The sequence below is a fragment of the Microtus pennsylvanicus genome, chromosome 16 (assembly GCF_037038515.1).
Source record: "Microtus pennsylvanicus isolate mMicPen1 chromosome 16, mMicPen1.hap1, whole genome shotgun sequence".
Lineage (NCBI taxonomy): Eukaryota > Metazoa > Chordata > Mammalia > Rodentia > Cricetidae > Microtus > Microtus pennsylvanicus.
Window position 1 is genome coordinate 25592235 of NC_134594.1, and position 26585 is coordinate 25618819.

General features: G+C 41.8%; 1 protein-coding gene across 1 annotated transcript in view; it reads right to left on the minus strand.

The window, feature by feature from the left end:
- The window catches only part of Cog6 (component of oligomeric golgi complex 6), a 41895-nt gene extending 15756 nt beyond the window's left edge, over nucleotides 1–26139 (minus strand). The window contains exons 1-14 of the mRNA XM_075950528.1: nucleotides 25955–26139; nucleotides 24507–24650; nucleotides 23108–23179; nucleotides 20763–20821; nucleotides 18909–19020; nucleotides 16962–17044; nucleotides 16536–16606; nucleotides 15505–15598; nucleotides 10422–10550; nucleotides 10254–10345; nucleotides 7638–7702; nucleotides 5012–5103; nucleotides 3075–3192; nucleotides 244–375 (exon numbers count right to left, since the gene is read on the minus strand). Of these exons, the coding sequence (XP_075806643.1) occupies nucleotides 244–375; nucleotides 3075–3192; nucleotides 5012–5103; nucleotides 7638–7702; nucleotides 10254–10345; nucleotides 10422–10550; nucleotides 15505–15598; nucleotides 16536–16606; nucleotides 16962–17044; nucleotides 18909–19020; nucleotides 20763–20821; nucleotides 23108–23179; nucleotides 24507–24650; nucleotides 25955–26107 (1416 nt within the window). The 5' untranslated portion in view covers nucleotides 26108–26139. The remainder of the gene's footprint in view (nucleotides 1–243; nucleotides 376–3074; nucleotides 3193–5011; nucleotides 5104–7637; nucleotides 7703–10253; nucleotides 10346–10421; nucleotides 10551–15504; nucleotides 15599–16535; nucleotides 16607–16961; nucleotides 17045–18908; nucleotides 19021–20762; nucleotides 20822–23107; nucleotides 23180–24506; nucleotides 24651–25954) is intronic.
- Nucleotides 26140–26585: the final 446 nt, after the last annotated feature.

The following is a 26585-nucleotide window of genomic DNA, read 5'->3' on the forward strand; positions in this document are numbered from 1 at the left end:
TCCAAAACCACAGAGAAACCCTGTCTCAAAAAAAAAAACCAAAAAAAAAAGATTTAATAACAAAACCAAATAGCACAAAAATGGGCATCATTGAATTCCCCTTTAAAATCAAGAACTGACTTAACATTGAAGAAACAACAACATCAACAGTAAAGGGATCATCAAAGTATACAGACGCATACACCAACATCTCACACAATGTCTAAAGAAGGTGAGCAAGCAATCAAGGAATTCACAAGCTACCTGCACGAAGTCAGCCTGCCGAGCATCCAAGGGGACAACTGAAGAATCGTGTGACGCCAGAACCTCCCGCAGCAAAGTGAGTGTCTGACTGAGGGCAGAGCTGGGTCCGAGGTCAGGTGGTGGGAGCTCAACCTGCACCAGAAGAACAGTTTACCTGCTGCCCAGGTTTTCTTCAGGAAGGCTAAAGCACACAGAGGGCTCATGATAAAACACAAGGGTAACACAGCGCATGTCTGATGTATTAAAAACTCACAACTTATCGCCAGTTTATTTTGAAGTACGTTGCTCAGAGTGACAAGGTTTTACCAGCCTGCTCCAGAGCTGTTATTATGACTTTCTACGTGAAAGCTCAAGAATTTATGAGAAAACTTGGTGTTTACTTGAATTGTAGAATTACATTTGTTTTATACAGAACATAACCTGGCTTTATTTTGTTTTTAGCCCAAATTATAAGAATAAAACAATCCCCACAGCAGCAGTATCACTGAGAACTGCTGTATCTCTGAGAATCATCATCTGCTCTTATGGCTCAGTGTCTAGGAAGGGGCTCTTGACTCCCTTCTCCATCAAGGGCCCCCAGAGAATTCCAGGTTAACCCATAAGCTATGCACTTTGAAAAGTGGTTCACAGAAAGTAAGTACCACTAAAATTTTGAGAGATAGGTTTAATCTTCTCACGGCTACATCCTCAGAGCATCAGAGGGACTCTAAAGGACTAGGTAGAATCCTGTATCAGCTGTTGACTTGAGCCTGAGTTACCCTGGGAAGGGAAGCCAGGCCTAATGTCACTGCTGCTTAGAAGGACCACCAGAGGGCCCCTGTGAACTTCCTTTTTACTATTATTTCTTTTTAATACAAAAAAGAACTTATACAAGTTTGAGATTCTGCCTAGAAAACTTCACAAGGGCATCAGAGTACTTTTAACTTTAACGGATACGTATTGTAAATAAAACAAAATTTGGCAATTAGAAGTCTTTACAAGACACTATAGCCTTGTGTCAGACAGAAAGAGAGGAAACTTTTAAATGTCAGGATTTATTTAAAACTTTTCATACATAAAGTTGATGAATAATTGACATTAGTGGGAATGGCAGAGTGGCCGTGAAAGTATTTTCTTTTCTGAAAGTAGTATTAACAAGAAAAGTTATGAGACACATAAGCAGAAAAGAAAATGTGGTTTATGACAGCCAAAGGGAAGGACGGAAACAACGCACAACAGACACAACTGACTACCAAAGCACTACAGGTGAACACAGTAACTGGAAGACACCTTCACTACAGCGTTCACCAACAGATGTGAGCAGGCACAGAACTTGAAGACGGGCAGAAAGAAAGGGAGTCAAACGAAAATGAACAGAGCCCCATGGACCAACCTCAGCTTAATCCAAAAGAAACAGAGAACAAGGAACAGGAAGTGCCTGAAGAAACAATGACAGATGACCCCCCAAATCTGCTGAACACTCATCTCAATGGCCAAATAGCTGACTGAATGCCAACATAAATCTGCAGTGGTCTCCATGGAGACAGAGCATAACTCAAAAGAGAGGGGCTCAGGAGATGGCTCAGTGGTGAGGACCACAGGCCATTCTTTCCTCAGCACCTGGATTCAACTCCCAGCGCCCACATGGTGGCTTGCAACCTTCTGTAACTCACTAAGATTAACAGCCAATGTATCACCAGAATGCACTAAATATCGCATACTTAAAGGGTTGGAAGAAGTAAAATGGCAGCCAACAATTGTATTTCTGGGAGAGGTAGTCTTCAGAATGCAGGAGAACATGATACTATCAAGACAAAAATATTTTTTTAGTAATTTTGTTTATATTTTCTTTTCCTCTTTGTGAATGAAAAGATAACTTCATGAAGACAAACTACATGCGATAATACCAGCACAAGAAAGAGGAGAGCTGTAGAGGAGGGGGAAGTAAAGGACAGACTGGAGAGACAGGGATGAAGACTCAAAACATAGAAAACAGAGCAAAAGAAACAAATTCTACTCTCAGGAAGTCATCTGGATGTAAATGGGTTACACATACTAATTGAAAGGCAAAGACTTGAGGGTGAGTTATTTTTTAAAAACCATACTCAAACTGCATGTTATCTTTTAACAAGTTCAAAGGAAAAGAACATAAAAAGACATACTTTGCAAATAGCCAAACAAAAGCTAGTATAGTCACACTAACACAAGACAAAACACCAGTAAGACAAAAGCATCACCAGACATAAAGGCCATCTTCTGACAGTAAAAGGATCAACATGTGATGAGACCACACGGCAGCTACGTCCATAGACGCATCCAGCAAGACAAGTCTGAAGCTGACAAAGAACAATCGTTCCTGCTGCAGAACTCTGTGAGAGTTACAACGCTAGAGCAGACAGGTCCCTCGGGTTTAGCTGTTTGTTTATATTACATGGAGCTTCTCTACTCACGTTCATAAATGTTCATGGGTGTGACACAGAAGATAAAGCTGTGCCACTGGGAGGCGAAACTATGAAACTGTCTAGAAAAGACATCTTGTAAGAGCTCCAGGTTTCACAGTGCCAGAGTGGCTCTCACGTAGAGGATTAAGCTCGTCTTAGTTACACATATTTGGAATGGAACACTCTGCATTGAAATGTTTAAAACTGAAACATCTAGAAAACGAGGTAGTGAAACTCACCTTGAGATATTTCTCCAATTAGGAAACAGTTATGCTAATCCAGAGAGAAACTATGACCTGAGGTACACCTTAGTGTATCTCAACATGAGTCTGAAGGGGGACAAAGTCACTAAAGTCAGAACGTGAAAGAAGTCCATTATGGCTGCAGCTCAGGGAAGCTGAGCACACCCACCTTGTCCATCAGTTTACTTGCATGCAGACTCAAGCTATTGAAGAATATTTTTTTGCTTAGCAAGTGCATTTCTTCAATTGTCGTCAGTAGAGTAGCTGCACTATTTCCAACGATGCCACTAAACAAAGAACATTTCATGTCAGACTGGAAAACAGAAGCTAACACAATTCAGCCCGCTGAGAAAGGCGCTTTAAAAAGAGATCTCGATGTGGAGGCTGGGGAAACGCACAATGAGTAAGACCGCTGTTTTCTAGCTGGAAGGGCTGAGTGTGACCCCTAGCACACACATAAAGCCAAGCCGGCTGCATGTGCCTGGAACCCCAGCACCAGGGGCCCCAGGAGCCCTGTGACCAGTCTAACAGGCAAGCTGCAGGCCCTCAAGGGAATAAGGCAGACAGTGAGAGAAGTCCCCTGACATGGGCCCCACAAGCAGGATGGGCTTATGTCACACACATGCACACACACCATGGGCGAGGATGGGCTTATGTCACACACATGCACACACACCATGGGCGAGGATGGGCTTATGTCACACACATGCACACACACCATGGGCGAGGATGGGCTATGTCACACACATGCACACACACCATGGGCGAGGGGGGGGGGTACTAGTAGACTGACTGACCTGGGCTACAACAGTGAGAGCTAGCGACAACAACAGATTTATACAGGAGAGGGGGGGGGGAGACAGAGACAGAGAGACAGAGAGAGATCTACACACCAGTCACTCCAGTTTCATATAAAAATGTCAGTTTCCTTTTCATTTGAGTAAGGAAATTAAAAAGGGAAAGAAGCAAACTAAAGTTTGAGCAGCCATAGCACCGGAATCTGAAATACGAAACTGTACGTCACTGTTCAGAAAGCTTTGGGTATTTAGATGAGTGTTGGATTGTTAAAGGCTTTTATAACTGCTCCACAGTCCTGGTCCCAAGCATTCTGGGTAAGGTTTAGTTAACTTGTACCACGCTTCCAATATTTCCAACATATTCTAGCGAGGCTGTGAGTCAGAACTGACATCTGTGACATGCAAACACAGTCTTCTCAGCACAACAGACAGGCATCCTGATTACACAGCAAAGTCTGGTTTTAATTTTAAGGAAGAATCAACAGCTCATACTGATTTGATAATTAGATTGCATTATACTGAGTTCTTTTCATTAAAACTACCATAACCTATCAAAAATATATCTACAAACTAGAGTTATTCAACTTTATACAGCTGCTTAAGTAGCATTATATTTAAGACTAATTATAAGACTATGCTATTTTGAAATAATTATATTAGCATATCTGGTAATATTCAATTTTCTATTAAATAGATGATTATTAGAGCCATCTAAAGAGATTTCTCCTGTTTTGCAAGTAGATAAGTATGTACACTTATTTTCCTCATTGATACATTAAAAGGGATTTCAATTATAATATATTTAGGTAAGACACAAGATTTCCAATTCAATAAACTTACTTTTCTGGAGAGAAGATGAAGCTATGTCTATGTTATCATTCATGCAAAACTAAATGCTAACGAAGAATTGAGGACAGTGGTGCCCAGATGACAGAGTTCACCATTATGTCTTATTCTACCTATAGCAAAGGCTCTAGCTATCGTGGATCTCATTTATTAAAGCAGCAAGGCTTACTTTGTAGACATATTTTGTTATGTATGTTGTATGCCACTCCGTGTATGTGTGTGTCTATGTCTGTGCGTATGTGTCTGTGTCATCTATGTGTGTATGCCTCCCCCCGCTCTGTGTGTGTGTGTGTGTGTGTGTGGTCATTCACAGAACAGAAAGGGAAGAAGAATGACAGCCCCCAAGGCATACAGGAACACTAAGCATGCATGGTCTTACACGATACACACAGAGGAAACAGAAGTGTGTCCTGAATACAGAGAAACACTCCAGGGGACACAAGCACATTTACTATTCAGTTACCTGATTGTATGGTGGTAAAACTTGAGGAGATTAGAAATTTTATATAATAAAACTGCCCCAGGTTCAGCAAGTATTACTTGTTCAATTCGAACCTATGAAAACAAGAAGAAGAAAACCCTGAACATTTATTTCTTAAAAGTATACCTTTTCTTCATTAATAATGAGGTATAAACAACATAAAAGTACTTGAAACAATTTCATTATTGCAGTAATCCCAAAATGCTTTCTAAAGAAATTCTGTATATTAAATTCTAACATATGATAAACATTTTAATACAAATTCTTAAAAGTGACTATCCACAACATTTGACTCAAAGCAGGCAATACTGGAAACGAGAGCAGGGCCACTGTGAGGTTGAGCACCTCTGTGTAAGTGACCTGGTTAGGACTAAACTGCAAAAGCAGCTGCAGTGTTACTGAACAGATGCTTAGCCAGCAGCACTCATAAGAACAAGAGAAAGAATTCTGTCTGCATTACATGTTTGTTCCTATTAGCAGAGAGTAAAGTCTTAAGTGAATATCAACAATCCGTCCAGCTGTAAGGCTACCAGTATGCAGATGAACATACTCTTCCAGGAATCTTCTAATTAACTCCTACCACCCACTGCTCTCCTTGGTCAGCATCCCTCGTTACTAATGATGCTCACACCATCTACTCTGTCTGTCCTTACGCTGCTACTCCTGTGGTTCTCTTCCTGCTTTCTAAACAGACATTGTTTCTTACATGCTCCAATCTCTGCAGCATCTGGTACAACAGTGCACACATGTTCAATAAGCCCTCTCAAGGTTGACGTTTCTCTGTTCTTTGCTCCCAGGATATAGACTCTGTAAGCAAATATGTGTATATTGTATGTGTAACATTTTCAAAGACCTCTCTCTATTTATGGGAATTAATTTATCTTCACACTTGCATGTTTATGAAAGTGACTCCTCTTTGGTGTGAGGCAATAAGACAAGGAATGACATTTGCATTGAAAAATCATCAATTTCTATATGAACACCTTTTTTGGTGTGTGGATACGCGCACACACATGTGCATGTAGCACGCAGCTGTGAATACTATTGCATGCAATCTACACAAGGTGTCTTCCTTTATCACTCTCAACCTTGTCTTTTGAACAAGGTCTTTCACTGAACCTGGAGCTCACTGGCTGACCCCACGATTATAATTACGTATTACATCACTAAAAATGGTGTTTTTTGAATGTTAACACAATCATGAAACTGTAAAGGATGTTAATTGTAAACAGAAGGACAGAGAGAGCAAGCCAGCACACAGTACCGACCTCTGCCTCTGCCTCAACTCCTGCTGCTAGGATCCTGCCCTGACTTCCCTCAGTGATGGACTGTGATGTGAAAATATGAGTAAAATAAACCATTTTCCTCAAGTTGCTAATGATCATGCTATTTTATGACAGCAATAGAAGCACTAACCAACACAACTTTCATCTTAATAAATATTTTTCTCAGTGACCTACTTGCTTTACCTCACTAATGTAAAATTCATTCAGTTAATGTCTCCCAATAACATAATAGATGTTTTGGCTATTAAGGAAAGTTGGAGAAAAATAAAATTTTGGGGTGGTGGTATTGACACCGGGTGTTTCTTTGCTGTGCAGACTGGCCTCAAACTTCTATGTTATCCAGGTTGGTGTCAAACTCAGTCTTCCTCCACAGCCTCCTAAAGTGCTGGTGTTATAGGTATGCACCACCACATTTGGTAAGAGCTTAATTTCACTCTCTCTTTTAATCTCTTTAACAACCAGCAGTATACAAAACAAGTAAAATGTGTATGGATTATGAATGTCTAAACATCACACTGCAGGACGTATTTCATATGGTGAAAGACATGAAATAATTTCAAGTACTTATTATCAAGTTATGGTGAGATTTGAATTTATAAACATATCACACTGTCAAAAGGTAGGTCACCTGAGGTTTCTTTTTTTCTGGATCAAAACACCAAAGAAAATTTTAAAGTAATAATAAAAAGAAGTTCAGTTTATAATAAGAATAAATAGTAAAACGTAACGTCTACATAGTAGAGGGAAGTCAGGCACTTCCAAGAGCTCTGTGACCCCATAATGGAGAGGAGCCTGCGGCAGGAGCAGCCCTGGAAACCATGCAGCTCATCTGCCTCACTTTGCCCTCGACACTGTGCACAGGAGGCCCCCGAGCGGGGCCCATGGGAGCATACTGCAGCCCAGAAAAGTTAAGGCCTGGGACAGGAGCAGAATGAGTTCTGAACCCTCTGACTCCAAAGCTTGCCCCTGGATGGCAACAGGTAAATATGTTCATATTTGAGTAAACATTATTTATTAGTATGATAAACGGAAGAAGGCACAGTGCTCGAGGTAATACATTAAATGCACTCATTCGCTGTTGTTCAATTTAATGCTTTTCCTTACTTGCTTACCAGTGGCACAGGAAATATAAACTATAAAGTCAGTTCATAAATGCAAACTACAGCTCTTCCCATTGTAGAGAGCAGGCAATGGTGTTAGTTTAAGTGTATTTTATCAGCCTAGATGATGTATTAATTTGACAAAATTGTAGCTCAATTTCAAACTGTTACTTATCAATTTATCTAAACTCCTAAGAACAAGTCAACACTTTGGTCAGATACCTTCAGAGGCCGACACACACCCTCGGTGATATGTCCAACAACTTCTTGAATATTTTCTTCAACGCCTAAAATTAAGTACAACATAATTATTTCTTCCCAAGTTATACTTGACTCTTATACGTTTTAAGAACTATTAATCAAAAATAATTAATTAAATGCCATGAATAGCATTTAAAATAAACAGCAACATTTTGTTAAGTATAATTTTTGACATGTTTTTAATGGTGCTAGTACCCAGTATGTATCTACAAAATGCTGATAATTTGTATGAATGTTGATTAACAAAATGAACCCTGTTGTAGAATATTATTTTAAGATGTGTTACATTTGTTTACTCTGGGGAACATCTACTTAATGATGCAAAGATGTGTTGCATTCTTTCATGTTGTATTTGTTTAACTCTGTGAAGCTGTGTTACTTTGCCTGCCTAAAATACCTGATTGGTCTAATAAAGAGCTGAATGGCCAATAGTAAGGCAGGAGAAAAGAAAGGCAGGGCTGGCAGACAGAGAGAATCAATAGGAGGAGCTTGAGAAATGAGAAAAGGAAGAGAGAGGACTCCAGGGGCCAGCCACCCAGCTCCACAGCAAACCATGGAGTAGGAAATTAAGAAAAGTATTTAGAATAGAGAAAGATGAAAGCCCAGAGACAAATGGTAAATGGGATAATTTAAGAAAAGTTGGCTAGAAACAAGCCAAGCTAAGGCTGGGCATTCATAAGGAACAAGACTTTGGTGATTTATTTGAGAGCTGGGTGGTGGGCCCCCAAAGAGATGATAATAATAATAATAATAATAATAATAATACCAACCAACTACAGTACCCTTGTGTGAAGAACCCGACTGGAGCCCTGTGAGCTGGAAGAGGCGGGGAAGGACAGCAGGAGGGGTCTGCAGATCCTCACCTGAGCATGGAGTGGCTAACATACAAGGGAGTAGAAGGCTGAAAACTGACCACACCACCCCAGGAGAGATGACATTGCTGCGCGCTGATCATTACCGAGCACCAGGCATTTATAAGGTGAGGCAGACAGGTAACCATTTTCATTTTCAGGCTCAGGATTTAACCCAACAATAATCTATCTTCAAACTTCTAAACAGTCTCTTATATAAACTGTTGTAAAGGCACCTTCAAGGAAACACATCCCTTCTTCAACCCCCCACTCCCACTCTGGGGAGGGGGTGGGGCCTTACTATGTAGCCCTGGCTGGCCTAGAGCTCACTATGTGTAGACCAGGCTAGCCTCAAACTCACAGAGATCTGCCAGTCTCTGTTTCTAGGGTGCCGGGATTAAGGTGTGCACCACTGTGCTCAGTCTGGAAATGCATTCTTTTAAAACTGCATAAGAATAGTAACAAAGGAACAAAAAAAATGAGTACAATTTTATTCATGCCTATAATTTCAGCACTTAGAAGGTTGAGACAGGAAAGCCAGTTTGAGGCCAGTTGGGATACACAGAAGACCATGTCAGACTGTGCCTTACATAACAAAAAATGCAAACTTCTTCCCAATCTAAGACATATGCTTCATCAAGTCTCAATACTGAGGAGCTGAGCCTGTGACATAGTGCCACCACCAAATTGTATGTGGCTTCTCCCACAAACCATCTGATGAGCTACTCTACACCACCCAGTCGGGTGATACCATGAACAGTATTTCTACTTCCTATCAAAATCAGAACACCCTTACCTTACACACTAAACCCTGCACTCTAAATTAAGTCTCCTGTAATGCTTGATCTCATCAATCTGACTAGATTTTAGAATCAATCAAGACACAAGTATCTGGGTATTTTTGTGAAGGCATTTTCTAGAGTGGTTTAATTTAGGCAGAAGACTCACCCTAAATGTGGACTGGGTCCAAAGTGATTCAAATGGGAAGAAAACCAAGAGTGCCTGAGACACACCGGAATCATCTCTGTCTGCTTCCTGACTGCACCGCTATGACCAATCACCTCCCATGCCTTTCCTGCTTCAGTGGAGTTCTTTCCTGCCGTATATTGCTTTGGACGGGGATTTCATCACAGCAACCAAAAAAGTAGCTAACATACCTCTTAAGAAAGCTACAACTAAGAAAATTAGAAGTTTTACAGACATCAGCACCTCTAGAATATAGCTGTTATTCTCACTTAAAACCCAAACTAACATTTTAAGCACCTATGGTAATTATAAAAAAAAAAAAAGCAAAACAAAGCAAAACAAAGCAAAGTGCCCTGAGAATGAAGAGTCTGGGTGGCAGAAACAAGCCATTCCAGCCCAGTGATATCAGTAATATAAGGAACACTCAGCCTGTGCACTGTGTTCCCACCTCTAAGTGTGATGCTGACGGTGTGAGCTAACGTATGCTGGGCATTCCAGCCGTGTCTTAAAAGAAAGCAGCAGTGTAGCAGAAGGTAAGCAGATCCTAAGCAACAGACAACAGCACAGAAGTCTATTAAATAGAAGTAGGGCGTGTGTGTGTGTGTGTGTGTGTGCGTGTGTGTGTGTGTGTGTGTAAGGACAGCAGGAAGCTTATGTGTCATCTAAGTGTGTGTTTATCTCAGTGAAGACAGCAATGGAAACACAGGAGCCACACCCATTTTCTCTATTAAGCATTAGCAATAACTGTTAGTACACTCACCCTGTGCAGTTACTTGCTTTAAGAGAGCTTCCAGATGTTCCTTCTCAGAGGCAGTAGCTTGATGGAGCCACGCCAGCATATCCCCCACATACCTACAGGAAACCACCTGTTAGTGCAGATGTCCCCAGGGGAAAGTATCAAACCCTCTACTAGTGCTGGTTACTATACCTCAGAGGGTCGTGGGAGTGCATCTCAATGGGTCTAGGTGTACCTCCTGGCCCTCCTCTTGTGAGAGCATCAATAAACCCACGAACAACAGTGCTTCGCCTGGCCGTTCCGAATTCATCTAAGGTATACCTAGAGGGAACACATCATGAGATGAGAAGTAGCTCCGTCCCCTAACAGACTCCTCACTCCATGCCTAAGATCAGCAAGGCAGGAAAGCTTCAGCAGGCGCACGCGCCTCACGCAGGACTACCTGGAAACGAAGAGTGACAGTCAGCTGAGCGCCCTGAAATTCAATCGAAAGGTACCAGCTCTGCTCCTTCAAACAAAGAATGCCTGGGCCTAGGTAGCAGGAGATGCAGCAGCAATAGGAACAGCTGGCTTGGATGCACAGCAGCTAAAATATGATGCTCCAAAGTTCACAGGAAGCCACACTTCTCAGAAGCTGGTTAGGATTCTATAGCCCAAATACCAAGAATTTCTTCCCATATTACAAATTTCTCTTTATGTTACTATAACTTAGCACCAAATACTGACCCAAAATTGCCACTCAATTTTAAAAGCTTATTTTGACTCCAATGAGACATATTACATTTATTAACTGGCTATCTATAGACAGTAAATATCTTTTCTCTTATATCAGAAGTCAGCCATTCTTGCTGAAAATGGAGGAACTAACAGAGAAAGAAGGCTATAAACTAGAGCACAGGGCAATCTGGGATGAATCTGTGGGCGGCTGGAATCAGCTTGTTTCCTAATATAACTGTCATTCATTCTTTATACTCTCCAATTAAAAGTTATAATTTTAAAGTACACAGCAAAAAACTAAAAATGTAAAGTCAGAAGATTCCATACCACCAATTTTAAAATCCCCAAACAATATTCTACCAGCCTAAATATTAAAAATGGATCCAATAACTAACGAACAGAATTTACAAGTTTCCCCAAGACGTCCAGGAGAATTATTTCTCTATTATGCTGTAGACAGAATGAAAAGTCCGTGTTCTGTTAAACACAGGAACATTGCTGGATGTTTTATTTATACTGCTTCCTACTGAAGGGAAGGAGTGAGGCTAGACAGCTACAGTTCCTAGGGCACGGCCCTCTTCTGAGGACTGCTCACTCTAGTTTTGACATCTCTGCAGATGCAGTGTAGCAGAGGGAGGGGGAAATGCAGGCAGGCATCAGGCAAAGCTTTGCTATGCTGCACAGATGCTCACACTTACTTTCTATACTTTAGGACAATTTAGAATCAAACGGTTTGTGTTTATTTTCTTCCATGTGTTCTTTAATCACACGTTTAACCTAAAATCTTTCTGGCAATTTTGCCAACTAAAACCTCCTGGATGATCCAATGACTGACACTTATTATAACAACACCCCCAAACCTTCATCTTTTTAAGCAGAAAAATTCAATCTTCCTTTCCTAGGCCCCATATATAGTAAGGTAACAACTGTTTCTAGGACTGAGGCCATGATTCCAGAGACAAGTGAGTCTACTTGGTGTTCTAAAGGCTTGGTAAACACTGGGATTTAACTTGTATAATAACATGAAGTCTCACTTAATGTTAAATCATCCCACAGGAAAAATATAACTTAAGAAAAACAACGCGAAGTAGTCAGACATGGAACATCTGTTTCAGGGACATAGAAAACTAAAGACTTTCCCAACAAAAGTCAAAATTTCAAAATGTAGCTTTTATAAGAGTAAATATTCAAAATACATACATATTCTAAAAGGCAAATTAAAAGAATACTATGAGCCGGGTGGTGGTGGCCCACATCTTTAATCCCAGCACTTGGGAGCCAGAGGCAGGTGGATCTCTGTGAGTTCAAGACCAGCCTGGTCTACAAGAACTATTTCCAAGACAGGCCCCAAAGCTACAGAGAAACCCTATCTTGAAAAACAAACAAACAAACAAACAAAAGAATATTATAGAATCTCCTTTTTTAAATGAAATACAAATTCATAAAAAAAAATGGATGTGTTTGTTGCCATATCCCCAAAGTAACTTGTACTCTTTGGGCTTACTAACGGTGAAGAATCAGCAATTTGTTTTAAAAACTTCCATTTATACTCAGATTTAAAAGAATTATCTGGGGCTGGAGAGATGGCTCAGTGGTTAAGAGCATTGCCTCGCCTTCCAAAGGTCCTGAGTTCAATTCCCAGCAACCACATGGTGGCTCATAACCATCTATAATGAGGTCTTGTGCCCTCTTCTGGCCTATAGGCATACACACAGGCAGAATATTGTATACATAATAAATAAATAAACAAACAAATAAATGTTTAAAAAAATAGAAATAAAATAAAAGAATTATCTGTCCTGGTTTCATTTCTGTTGCTGGGATAAAAACAGCCTGACCAACAGCAACTTTGAAGAGAAAGTTTGTTTTAGCTCACAGCCCATCACTTTTGGGAGGTCACAGCAGGACTGGAAGCAGTCAGGGCACGTCCACAGCCCAGCACAAAGATGCACCCTGCTGCACACTTGCTGCCTCGTTGGCTGCTTCAACCCAGCAAGCTTCTTCCCTCTTACACAGTTCACACCCAGACTGCGCAACGGTGCATCCATGTGGTCTTCCCACTCGGTCAATAATCCCACCCCACCCTGGCATGGCCGCAGCCGGCCTGATGTGGATAATTCCTCTCTGGGGCTCTCTTTCCAGGTGGTCCCAGGTTGTGTTGAGTTGACAATGAAAAATAATAGGTACAGCCGTTATTAATGTAACACATTAGAATTCCAGTTATAACTACTAAGAAACATGAGCTAGGCAGCTTTCTCAAGGACTTCAATTGACTTTGTCTTGTTTGTGATACCTACACACAGCTGACATGAAGTTCAGACACTGCCACCTGCTGGCTATAGGAAGCACCCCACAACCTGACAGCCACCAAGGAAGATGATCACATAAGGAAAGGCAGATTTCTTTCTGGCCGTCACCACAGCCTGCTGAATACCCGTCCTCCAAATACCCCCGACAGCCTGCAGCCGCTATCCCTCGCTATCCCTCCCCTGTGCTCGCCCTCTCAGTCTCTGCTCCTTTCACTGGGCCTCCGAGCTTCCCTCTGCCGTCCTGATGGCTCCACAGAGCCCTGCTTAGGCCGTAGCAGATGCCTGCCTCCCCTCTGTGGAAATGTCTACTGGAATGAGGCTCTCCACAGCCTAGTACAGCAGGCTCTGTTATATCCTCATTCTACCTAGGAAACTAACGCTCACAGAGGCTCAAGGGCATGTTCAAGATACCTGACTCAAGAATCCACTCTAAAAGCTCAGTACTTAGTGTTCTAGAGGACCTGCCAAACAACCATGAGGATAAGGTTTAGGTCTCCAGCACTCATGTAAAAAGCCAGGCATGACGATGCACACCTGCCATCACGGCTCTGAGGAAGCAGAAACAGAGGACCCTGCAGCTCACTGGCCAGCTGGTCATGCTGAATGTGTGAGGGACCCGGGCTCACAAACCAACATTAATAATAGCAATAATGACAATAAAGTGAGCGATAAGACACCCAATACTGACCTCTAAGACATAGATCAGTCTAGGTGCCCACAACAGATAAATGTATTAAAAATTTGGTACGTATGTACCACAGAGTGTTAATAACCACAAAGAACTATGCACCTTTCCCTTTGCAGTAAAATGGGTGGAACTGAAGATGTCACCGTAAGCAAAATAAGCCAGACAGATAGCCAAATTTAGCAAACTGTGAAAATAATTCTCCCCCTCTGAAAACACTTGCTCTGAAGCAAGGTCTACGAGGAACTGAATGCGGGTAGTAAAAGGCCAGCTTGATATTACCAGTAAACACTGTGTGCTTGTGTGGAAATCATCAGTGTCCAAAATAGATCAACTTCTGAACAAGGGTAAATCTTTAGCCAAAGCAAACCTTGCTTAAAACCAAGCACACGTCGGAAAACTACAGGTCTCTGACAATCATTGCCAATAGCATCAGGTCGATGGGACTGGAAAGCCGCTGATCAATAGTCAGCACCAGTTTGCCATAGATACACACTAACACACAGCCAGTTCACACCTTTCCAACCAATTCACATCCTCACACCCACTACTTTCTCAAAGAAGAATATTCTGCCCCCTCCCAGAAAACGCCTTTTTAACCTGAGACTCACCGTATACCATTTCCCTTAGGAAAGGCACCCTGAGGTCATCCTCCTCTCCTATCACGGGACACTTGGGCCACACAGCACCTGGAACATGGCATTCAGACTAGACTACCAAAGACACATCCTATTATAATCCATTTGTTTATATGACATCCCGAAGTTCTAGGAACCTGGGAGAAGCGGTCAATTGATGTTTTTATCACTAGCACTCAGAACAGGACCTACTCTATAACATGTACTTGTAAGAGAGCAAAGAGAGCAACACTGTCATTTTACACAGCCGGCACAGCCTTCGTGTTCTGTGACGTAACCATGAGAAATACTTCAAACACTGATGAAAGGGGACCCTCCCAGGGTCTCTAGGACAGGTGACTGTGAGCAAGTCATCTCTCACAGCATCAACACCTGCTGTCCTTACAGGTGGCTTTCATCTGCTACAGAGCTTTAAAATGCACTGACTCCTGTTCTGAGTAACACCAAGATACAGAATTTAAAAACCAACAAATGAAAAGGCATAGGGTTCCTACCCAAAACATTGATATGAAGATCTTAGATGGCATACTTACAAGATCAAAGACCTGGACCTTTATTTAAAAATGCCCATTGATGGACCAGACTGTGTCTACTCTTTTTTTTCATCTCAGAGTAACTATATTATACAATCTATATAGCTGCATTCTCCCAGGGCTGTGCTGCTATGGGGTTTCAGCGATGTACAATTCCAAGGGAGTTAATGAAATGGCAAACTGGCTAAGCTACCTGTCTGCCACATATAACTTAAGAGACAGTCATACCGCAGAACCCCATGGTCTTCCCTTAACTACATGCAGCATTCACACAACCTGATGCTCCAATAGCACACACAGAAAAGAAGTGAAGTATCACTGAGCATCACAGAGACGTGAATGTGGTACTCCTACAATCAAGACAATAATCAAAGACAAATCAGTAAGTCTTACTTGTATAAGACAGGTCTGTCCTGCAGGGCTTCCATGGCCTGAGTTAACACGGCAGACACATCACAGGACTCTTGGGTCAGTGCTCTGCATTCACCTGGAATATAGTCAGCGTTATAACTTCTGCTATCTGTTCACATTTCAGCTCTTTTCTTCAGAAGCAATCACTATTTTATTTTATGGCTCAGTTTTAACTATAAAGTGCTTGCAAATCCCTACTATGTTCAAAGAACTGAGGACGTAGAAATTCCCAGTCTTTCAGACTCACAGTTGTGGTTCATTTCCTAGCTCACGGTGACTGAGAAATACTGAGGCTCCTTAACTTGGCGTAACCATTCCTGGGAGCCGACTTCACTCTCACAAATGCAGGCAATCATCTAGTCCGACAGATGGACAAGGAAGGAGAGGAGCTACGTGACAGGCCCTTCCAACAAAAATGTTGACAAGGTGAGAACCATGCCTGATTTGGATGGCCAACGTGACAGACTAATCATTCTACCTCAAAGTCTGCAGGAATTATCCGTGGACTGAAAGCTAATTCACCATTTCTAACACTAAAGTTGCATGAGTAGCAAGAGCTGCCCAATCAACTGCTGCCTTCAGTTATTTCTTCTAAGGCAGGAGCATCCTCTCTGCGGCTTTCCTTTAGGGAAGATACACTCTCTTCCTTTACCCCGCTCTTCAGCAAGGCTCCCGATAAAACATAAACACGGTGTAGGAACATGTCAAGTTTGCTCTGCTTTGTGAAAAAATACCCACTAGGGACTGAGAGAGGGCTCAGCGGATAAGATCCACGGTGCTCTTGCAGAGGGCTTAGTTCAGTCTCCAGCACCCACGCTGGCAGGTCAGAGCCACCTGTGACTGGAGCTCCAGGGGCTCCAACCCTGTTCTGGCCTCCGTGAGCTCCCGCACACACACGCATGGTCTCCAAACACATATACAAATACTTTCCAAGAAACCAAATCAAGGCCAACTGAAATTTTAAGAATTAAGTACTAGTATGCAAAAAAAAAAAAAAAAACCAAACCACTTACTTTGAGCCCATCGGTAAAGTCTTTCATAAGCCGTTTCTTGAAGCAAGGCCATCTGTTCCATAATTTCCAAACTTAAATAAAAATTAAAGGGTTCTTACAATGCAAACTTTAGTCAACAGTTGTGTCTAAGAATCTAATTATTCATGTTTAATTACATGACAATTTGGCCCTTAACATTTTATCATTTTATGGATTTTTTTCAATTTTTTTTACAATTAAATAAATGTCAAATTTTAATTCCATCAGTTAATTCCAGCTCTTCTTTCAGTCAAATATATAAGGCTATGAACTTCCACCTTTCCCAAAGGCGATGAAGATTAAATTCCTATTTCAGAGAACATAGTTTCAAAAAGTTTAACCTAGAACGACTCTGAAAGTTAACACATATAAGCAGCAATATGATTGGCTCGCCAAGCAGCTACTCACCCTGCCGTCTGCTGGTTGGTTCGCAATAGAACTTTGACATCATTATGGATCTGTTTCACTTTTCCTAATGCCTTGAAAAAGTCCTTTAAAATTAAAAATGTCATTAAAAAAGGATCTGTGTTTTCAGGAAAACTACACTATTCTGAAATAAAAGATCACTACAAAGATGGGACAAAATTCTGCCCATCCTAGTGAAGTCGTACACAGGTTTCAGCTGCACTGTTAAGGAAGCATAGTAGGTATTTCTTCACATTTAAGACCGACATCAATCCGGCGCCTGGCGTGGACCGCATGGTGACTACTGCCGCTTGACCAAGTCTCAGCATTTCGACTTGGACGCAGTTCTCCAGCACCCTTTTACCTTCATTTTTAATGAGTCTCACTATGTGTTATGGGAGTTCCCTTATGCCTTTTCCTTTGGGAAATTTTGTGCAGGTTCTGAAGGATAAAAATGTATAATTTCCCAGCCACCGTGGAAACATATAGCGTGATAACTCTGCTTACTCCCACACAAGCAGCACCAAGATGCTGGGAAATTTAGGCAAGTGACACATGCTTGATAACTAAGGAAGATTTCTGAGCCCCCAAGGTCTACTCAGGTTCACAGCAGCGTTTCTCCAGCTTCGTCTTTGCTCACTTTAAGCTTTAGGTGTTCGGATAAACTGAGCCATACGAAAACTGCAACATTCTATAATGGAGGGTCTGGTGCAGAGAAAGTCCTTTCCCCACGGTCAGGCATTTCGTCAAAAGTTCCCAGTCTCTCTGAAGCTAGAAGAAAGTCCCTGCTGGCTAAATGGAGTTGTTCTTAACTCTGGCAAGAGGAACTTGTGGCCCTTCGTTAACATATGGCTGGGGCCTATTAATTTGTCAGGGTCAAAGCTAGCTACCTCAAAACCCGCTCACAAGCCACACCCAGTTCACAAATGCCCTTTCTCCCCTTTAATCCCACTCCAGCTGTAGAATATGGAAAGTGTAACAAACAGTATGCTAGTTACCGGCAATGGAAAATGTGTGAAGACTAAGTAAGTCCCTGCCCTCAGCAAGCACACAGCCAAGTCAGAGGACTGTAAGCCTCAGATGGACTGAGACATCTAAGCAGAGCAAGTCTGGATACGCAGGAGCAGGGCCGCCCTGCAATCACTGCTGCGGCCTCTGCTGCATGGGCACCTGTGCTCCCTCACCCAGGAGGTAAGAAGAGAAGATGCGCACTAAACAGACAGGACTCAGCTGGAAGACTACACCGGAGCTTTAGGAATTAGGAGACAGAAAGTTCTTTCTGGGCAAACTGAATGTCTTTAAGGAAAACAAAAAAGAAAGGAGAGAGGTTTTATGATTCTTTCATTCAGTTTGCAAAGTGTGGCAAATCATTAAAAAAAAAAGATGAGGAGTAAATTGCAACTTAAGGAAGACAAAAAGTTATGGAAGTAAGCAATGTATTATTATCCCGGTCAAATCGGGAATAAAGAAAACATAGACATGCATTGTTTACACGGAAAGAGGTGATGTAACAGGCTAAACCCTGTATTCCATTTCAGAAACATCCACTGTAGATCAGGCTGGCCTCAGACTCAAGAGTTCACCGGCCTTGGTCCCCAGCATGCTGGGATTAAAGGCGTGTGATACCACACCAGAATGAATAAAGAGAATATCTATCCTTTTAAACACAGATCTACAAACACAGTTTGCATAGGAGCAGTTAACAAGTAGAACTAGTTCACAAAGGGCAGAGGTGGGAAAAGGGGAATGGAGAATTTTCTGTTGTTGTTTGGATTTTTTAGGTAGGTTGTACTTTGACTTCAAAAAACATAACTTCGAAATAAACAAAAACCAAAAACTAATTAATATACATGCCTTAACCTCAAATTTAGATGGGAAAATTAGCTTTTAAAATCTCATTTTCTCTGTAGCATTTGTAATTGCTACACTGTAAACAGCTAGCACACGCACCTCAGTGACAGGGCCCCCTCTTGTGCCTCGGAGAAGACCCATCTCGTCAGAAGTCAGCTGGAACTTGGATAAAAAGGCGTCTGCTACTTGCGCTCTGATTTCTAGTCTTTGGCTATAACAAGAAAAACGAAATAGATTATGCTTTTGTACAAATACAAAGGAAATGATGTCCCTGACATAGTGAAAGAGGCTCAACATCTCTGAAAGCCTTGCAGGACCATCAGCAGGCACAGGACTAAGCTCCTCAAGCATGCCGGCGACAGAGCTAGCTGATACTGCCCTGCAGGTCTGCACGCAGTGAAAGGCATTGCTCATTCTGGAAAGGAAGAACTACGTTTACAAATGGTACCTGTATTACTAACTTACACAGCCTCTTACAAAGGCCGTTTTCCAAGACAGAGATGTGCAGTTTCTCTTAGTCATTAATATACATAGCAAACAAAAGTTAATTCTGTTCGTCTTTATTTATTAGAATTTATGTTATTTTTTTGTTAGAATTAATTTATGTTAGAATGAGAGTAAAAAAATAGGTCATGTCTCTGTTCTGGCTTCCCCACTTGTGATGCTATTCTTGGTTGTCAACTTGACTACATCTGGAATTAACTAAACCCAAATAACTGGCCACACCTATAAGGGATTTTTTTCTTAACTAAATCATTTGAAGTTGCAAGACTCGGTTCTAATCTGGACCTTTGATGTGGGAAGACACACCTTTAATCCAGATCTTTGACCTTTTATCTGGACCACACTTTCTCTGGCAGCCTATATGAGGATGGGGAAGAAGGAAGCTCTCTCTTTACCTGCTTGCTCTCGCCTTGCTAGCAAGTTCATCTCTTCGCTGATATTACAGTCTACTTCTTCAGGATCCCAGCATCTACCAGCTGAGACATCCAGTCCCATGGACTGAACAACTTCTGGATTCTTGGAACTTGCACTCATAGGCAGCCATTGTTGGATTAGCTGGACCTCAGTCTGTAAGTCATTCTAATAAATCTTTCTATGTATAGAGAACCCTAATACACCACTCTTTCTGCTCGACAATAAAAACAACACTGTAAACTCTTCCATCTGGATGTAGCCTAAGTGGGGTAGCTGGCAATTAGGAGAAGGCATGCTCTACACTAGAAGGCAGCCTGCAGGGACCATGGAACTGGAAGGGTTTCCATCCAAAGGCCAGTTACTCACTGCCAGAGCTGCCTGAGCAGCAACTCAACACCCCTGGTGCGTGAAGCCTGGATCTGGAACTGTATGCGTGGTGGATATACAGCTGGGCATGGTGGCTCTGCATAGTTCATTAAGGGGTTCCATTAGTGTTTGAAGTAAATACCTGGATTTAGCTCTACACAGAGCTAAAAGGTGTATGTACTATTATTCAAAAGTCATCTTATATGTTTTAATTTTTAGATAAGGCACAAATACTTGTTTCACAGGTTTAAAGTAATCCCAAGCATCATAAAATTCCTTGAAACAACAGAAACTAACCATTTTACTTACAACCTTCTTTGGAGCTGATTTTCGACTTCTCTTTAGCACCAGTTATCAGGCACGAGGAGAATCAGTCTCCCTGTGGTTTCATTCATTAAAATGGTGTCCCTGCCATCCTGATTGATCACATGCCTTATCATTACAATTGATTCCAAATACTAGTGACCTCCACTCCAAAACAGAAATAATCTCTAAAAACTAAGAACCAGGTATAATGTTCCCAATGATTTTTTATGTTAAAATTATTATTAGATAAAGTTTAGAAACTTGGGTCCTCTGTGAACCTTGAATCATTTTGACTTAGCATTATTTACCACGTTCCATTTAATCTGCATCAATAAGGAGGTGACTGTATGAAGAAAAACTTACCTTTCTGCTTGAAGCTTAGTGGTTTTTACTATTAAATCTTGAGTCTGTTCTTTTGCTGCCTGGAATTATAAATACAGAGAACTTCAGTATATTATAATTGCATTAAACTAGTATTACCCTTCCTGGAATCTGGACAAATGGCAAAGAGCTCAAAAGGCCCAGGTAATTGGCATGGATATTTCAAGGCTCATGAGCTGTCTTTACAAGGTGTGCTCCCTCAAAGGTCTCAACACGTGCATGATGCTAGAGCACAGAAGATGATAGTATCTGCATGTTTCTTAGCAAAGCAAAAGTACTGGGAGAGCAATCTGAGGGCAAGAACATGGCTTCAGTTGTGGACCTGTGAGTTGCACACCATGAGACCTCAAAATGGGGCTATGAATTAAATCACTGGTCTACAGAGGGCACAAAAGTACAGGTGACGAGAATGAAGTCTCAGAGCTGGAAAACACAGGCACTGGACATAGACCTGGTTGCAAGTGTAGAGACTTGCATTTGCTCTCCAGAACCTACATGGTAAATGAAGAGAAACAATTCACAAAATTGTTCTCCAACTTACACACATATACCACGGATACACACAAAAAAATAATACACAAATTAATGTAATAAAAAATTTAGGGCAACAGCAATGAAAGAAAAAACAAATGGCCAAGGATGGGAGGGACACAGGGTCCATGTCATGCAAAGACACTGAACCAGAACTATGAACAAACTAAGTCTCCAGTGAGTGCACACTGTATGGTGCCCCCTAACAGACAGTAACACACAGAGCAGAGGGAGTCAGCCAGTGCACACCGTACAGGACACTGTAACAGACAACAACACGCAGAGCAGAGTCAGCCAGTGCACACCGTACAGGACACTGTAACAGACAGCAACACGCAGAGCAGAGTCAGCCAGTGCACACCGTACAGGACACTGTAACAGACAACATCATGCAGAGCAGAGGGAGTCAGTGCACACCGTACAATACTCTGTAACAGACAACATCATGCAGAGCAGAGGGAGTCAGCCAGTGCACACCGTACAGGACACTGTAACAGACAGCAACACGCAGAGCAGAGGGAGTCAGCCAGTTAAAAGAGAAGCTAGACTGAGCATCTCAAGGGAGCGGGTCATTTTCGTGCTGTAACAGTACACTGAAGAGTCCAGCTTCTGTGGATCAGGTCTCTGGACCTGGAGGCAATTAAAGCCTCTACCTCCTTCCTGCAAAGTCTATTCTCAGTTGGAATTCTGTCTTTCTGCTTCCTAAACATCCTGTCAGAGAATGACGGCATGTAGTAATATGGGTGGCGGGGCTGCGTTCCCAGCACCCCGGCCGCCTGCTCGGCTAGCTTATACCCCGAAATAATTACACAGACACTGTATTCTTTTAATCACTGCTTGGCCCATTTCTATCTAGCCTCTTCTAGGCTAACTCTCACACCTGGACTAGCCCATTTCTAATATTCTATGTAGCACAGCTAGGTGCACTTACCGGGAAGATTCTAGCCTAAGTCCATCCTGGGTCGGAGCTTCATCACGTGCATCTTCCCTGGAGTGGGGAGCATGGCGTCTCTCTGAGGTGTCTGTTCCCGAGAGGAGAGCTGTGGAGTCTGAGCTCACTTCCTCTTCCTCCCAGCGTTCTGTTCTGTTTACTCCTTCCACCTATCTTCTAACCAATGAGGGCCAAGCAGTTTCTTTTTATTTAACCAATGACCTTCCTCCATCAACAGCACCTGACCTCTAGTGAGATTTTTAAGAAACACTGAACCGTGGTTCACTGTGCCACTGACTCTTAGGAACACAGTTGAACATGGCAGCTGTAGACACTTCACTACAACTGAGTCTCCACGTCCAACAGTGTCTCCAAATGCCTGCACTGCTTCATAGTTTCCCTTAAAGCTTAACTTCTACCCTTTGTAGTCTAACATGAAGACATTTTCCCTTGTACAGACCTAACCGTCAGCTAGAGAGAACCTGAGGAAAATTTGTATTTTTATTCTATGATAAATCTTGTGTACAGAAATTTATATTTTTGAAGAATTTGCTGTTTTCCTCTAAGTATTTGCTACAAGTTCCTAAAGAACTTGTTCCTGCTGGACTCCAGCAGTAGAGATCTGAAAGACTCACCAACAGTCTACAGATAACTCTTCACGGCTTAGACAAAATATAAAGGCTCTTGGAGTTAACTAATATTAAGAAGCCATCACAAAAGAAACACAAGAGCATTCATTTATGTGTTTGGGCTCTTTTAAAACTATGACACTTACATACAGACTTCCTACATACATGTTAGATGTCCTGACACTTCTGAAACCTTCTACCAGGAGCTTCATTGAAACCCAGCCACCTTGACACACCTGTAACCGGCTTGTCATGTCCTGACAACAGCTGCTCATGGCTTGCACATCTTCATTAATGCTTTCGAGTTCCTGAAAGGGGAAAAAATAGTATCAACAATGTATATAACATAAAGACATTTCCCCTTTTTAGGCCAAATTCCACAGTTTCTATTGTTTTGTCAAAGCATAACAAAAGATCTTTCTGAAATCCATCATTATGTATAATAAATATCTGTAATGAAAGAAAGGAGAATCCATATTTCAAGTTGGAAATGATTAAAAAGAAGAATATCTACTGTTATAAAGGTGTAAAGAAACTGGTCCACTTCTTTTAGAGGGTATAAAAAACCAAAAATATCTTATCAGATGAATATTATTTTGCATACATCTACATAAGAATAACTACATAGGTAATAAACATATTAGCTAGGCCTAACCACTTCAAATTTATATTTACTTCAAATTTAAATGTATATGTAGAATTGTATATATATATATATATGTATATATATATTTTTTATCTGTCAATTTTTAAAACTGAAAAAAGAAAAAAAATCATAGCACAAAATAGTAAATGTACAACATACACAGGATAGTCAGTAATTCTCTAAGCAAATGAAAACTTAAATTTTAGCCAAGCATAGAAAGGGTGTATAGGTAGCAACTCTGATGAACCTGTACTTTTCAAAGATGTCTACACAAAGTTAAAACACACAGTGCTGAGGGCTGGAGAGATGGCTCAGAGGTTAAGGGTACTGACTGCTCTTCCAGAGTTACTGAGCTCAATTACCAGCACCCACATGGTGGCCTACATCTGTAATGAGATCTGGTGCCCTCTTTTGCATGCAGGCATACATGCAGGCAGAACACTGTATACAAAACAAAACAAAAAACTTATGTACTTTAGGAGATAACAAAAGTAACTCAATACTAATCAATTTCCAATGAAGAAAAGATCATCTGAGCAGTGCATGAAATGGTAAAATATTTCCTATGGAAAACCATTCAGAGAAATGTTATATTTTTATTAAGAAGTTACAATTCCTAGCTGGGTGGTGATGTTGCACAACTTTATTCCCAGCACTTGGAGGCAGAGGCAGAGGCAGGTGGATCTCTGTGGGTTCAATGCCAACCTGATCTACAGAATGAGCTCCGTAACAGCCAGAGAGAAATTCTCTCTCAAAAAAACAAAACAGACCAAAAACTTACAATTCCTAAGATAATTTCTCAAAATAAACATTACAACTTTTTAATAGAGGTAAAGAATACAGAAATCACAATAATTCAAATAAAAATGGAGTTATGTTGGTTTCTCTTTGAAAACATTACATTATCAGCTAACACTGCAATTTAATGTTAAAAAACATCAAAACGGCAAACACATAGCTCCCTATAAAGGCGAAACGCAGTTCCTTACCTCCTTCACATCCTTGAAAATGCTCACAAACTCCTCATTGATGGCCAGGCTCCTACGCTCAATATCGCCACGTAAATTTCTCCGAGTCCGCAAACTATTCTCCACAAAAAAAGCTGAAAGTGCCTTGAGAGCTTCCAACATCTCCTGCGCGAGGGACAACAGAGGAAAATCACCAGGGCTGACTTTTAGACGGTTCCTGATAACCCGGTCAAAGCTCAGTGAAATTATTTTTAATGGACTCATTTCCAGTAAACGACTCCAACAGTGTCCGTCTTTCTAATTACTAAGCAGCAATCTTATTTCCAGAACACAGAAACTTATATATACATATAATCATATATGTACAAGGTAATATACAACAGAATTGCTTCGACAGCGATTCTGTATGCAATTAGTATATATCCTGAGAGATTTAGGTAACTGAAGCAACAAAGTATAGGAAGTTATGGCAGCAACCTTGATGAGATAAAAATATGGACGTTGATATTAGGTTGGTGCAAAAGAAACTGATTTTGGAAAGTGAATTTTAAATCATCGTAACTTGGTTCAAACACCTTCATTAATTAAAACAGGAACCATTACAACTGGCACATTATTGCCAATGAGAAATGTTTACATCTGTAATAAAAACACTTATGTTTTGGATTCAGTGGACTCCTGGAGAGCATTTTATTCATTCTGTTGGTTATGGAAGTGGTTTCCCTGCAAAAATGTTGTTGAGATGTTTGAAGAAGTGAAGATAAATAGGGTGGGCAAGGCAAAACTTGACAGCTCAATTCATTCAAGTTTTGGAGCGCTGCTGTGTGTCAGGCAGTCTGGGGCTGGAGAAATGAGCTCTTTGTGCTGATCAATCCTTGCATCAGGGTTTGCAGTTTTAGAGTTGCTGTGCAATCTCATCGGGATTCAAAAGGCTGTTATTGATCACACTGGCAGTGAACCACACAAATCAATGACCACGACGTTGTTTCTGTTCCGGTTTGTTTTTGCGGGATTAAGGCTGGTTTATGGGAAGTGCTCTGTAGTTTCTTCTCCAAACACAGAGCTTGCTATTCCAAGCCATCCTATTCAATCCATAATTTGTAGCATGTCACAATCCTATCTAGGCCCGAGCTTTACATATCAGTCAACATTTTAAGGATTGTTCTTAAATACGTAAGAGTCAAATTCTTGCTGACCGCTTATTTCCACTTGACCTACGTATTTACCCACCGCTTTACGGCTCTCGCTTTACGTGTGCGTGTGTGCCACGTATATGCCTGGCTACTCAATGCTGCAGAAGGGACAGCCAGCTCGGAGAAGAGCTGCCCGGTCTCTTCTAGAAGGGTCGGGGAGGCTCTGCGGGTAGGTGTTCGTGTAAAGAGCACAGCAGGGGCGGCGCACAAACACCGGTGCACAGCTAACGTCTCCCTGCCCCTCCCGGGGCCCCCGCCCCCGCCCCCTCCGGTTACCTTGTCATTGTCCAGCCGCGTCTCCAGGATCTTGTGCAGCTTGCGCGACAGCGGGTGGTTGGGCTGCGCGGGGGTCGCGCCCGCTCCATTACCGAGACCGTCGGTCGGCCCGGAGGCGGGGACCGCCGCCACTTCTCCGCCGGCGTCCGCCATGGCAGACAGACCCGGCGCACTGGGAGGACTGCGCGTGTGCACCCGCCAGCGCATGCGCACATCCGGCAGAGCATGCGCGCTGCGACCCGACAGGTTGTTTCCTTTAAAATCCTAGGAGGAGGCGAGAGGACACATTCAGGAGAGAAGAAAACGTAGGTGCTGAAAGGGGCTTCGGGAATCTGAATCTAAAAAATGCCGAACTAATGATGTAAAATACGTTGAAACCAGTAGCTGTTATACGTGGTCAACAGAACTGATTCTAATTCAATTCCGTTATCTGAATTCATCCCTCTGAAAAACATCTGGAAGGTAAAGTATGGGCTAGGGCCGCTGGTGTGCGCTGGACAATCTACTTTGTGCACTGAGACAATGGAGTTAATAAACGTTGTTGGGCCAAGACAATATACAGAAGAAAGAAAAAAAGAAATGAAAGGCAAGACGGTTACTTGCAAGGACTTTTCTTTTATCTGAGATTTGA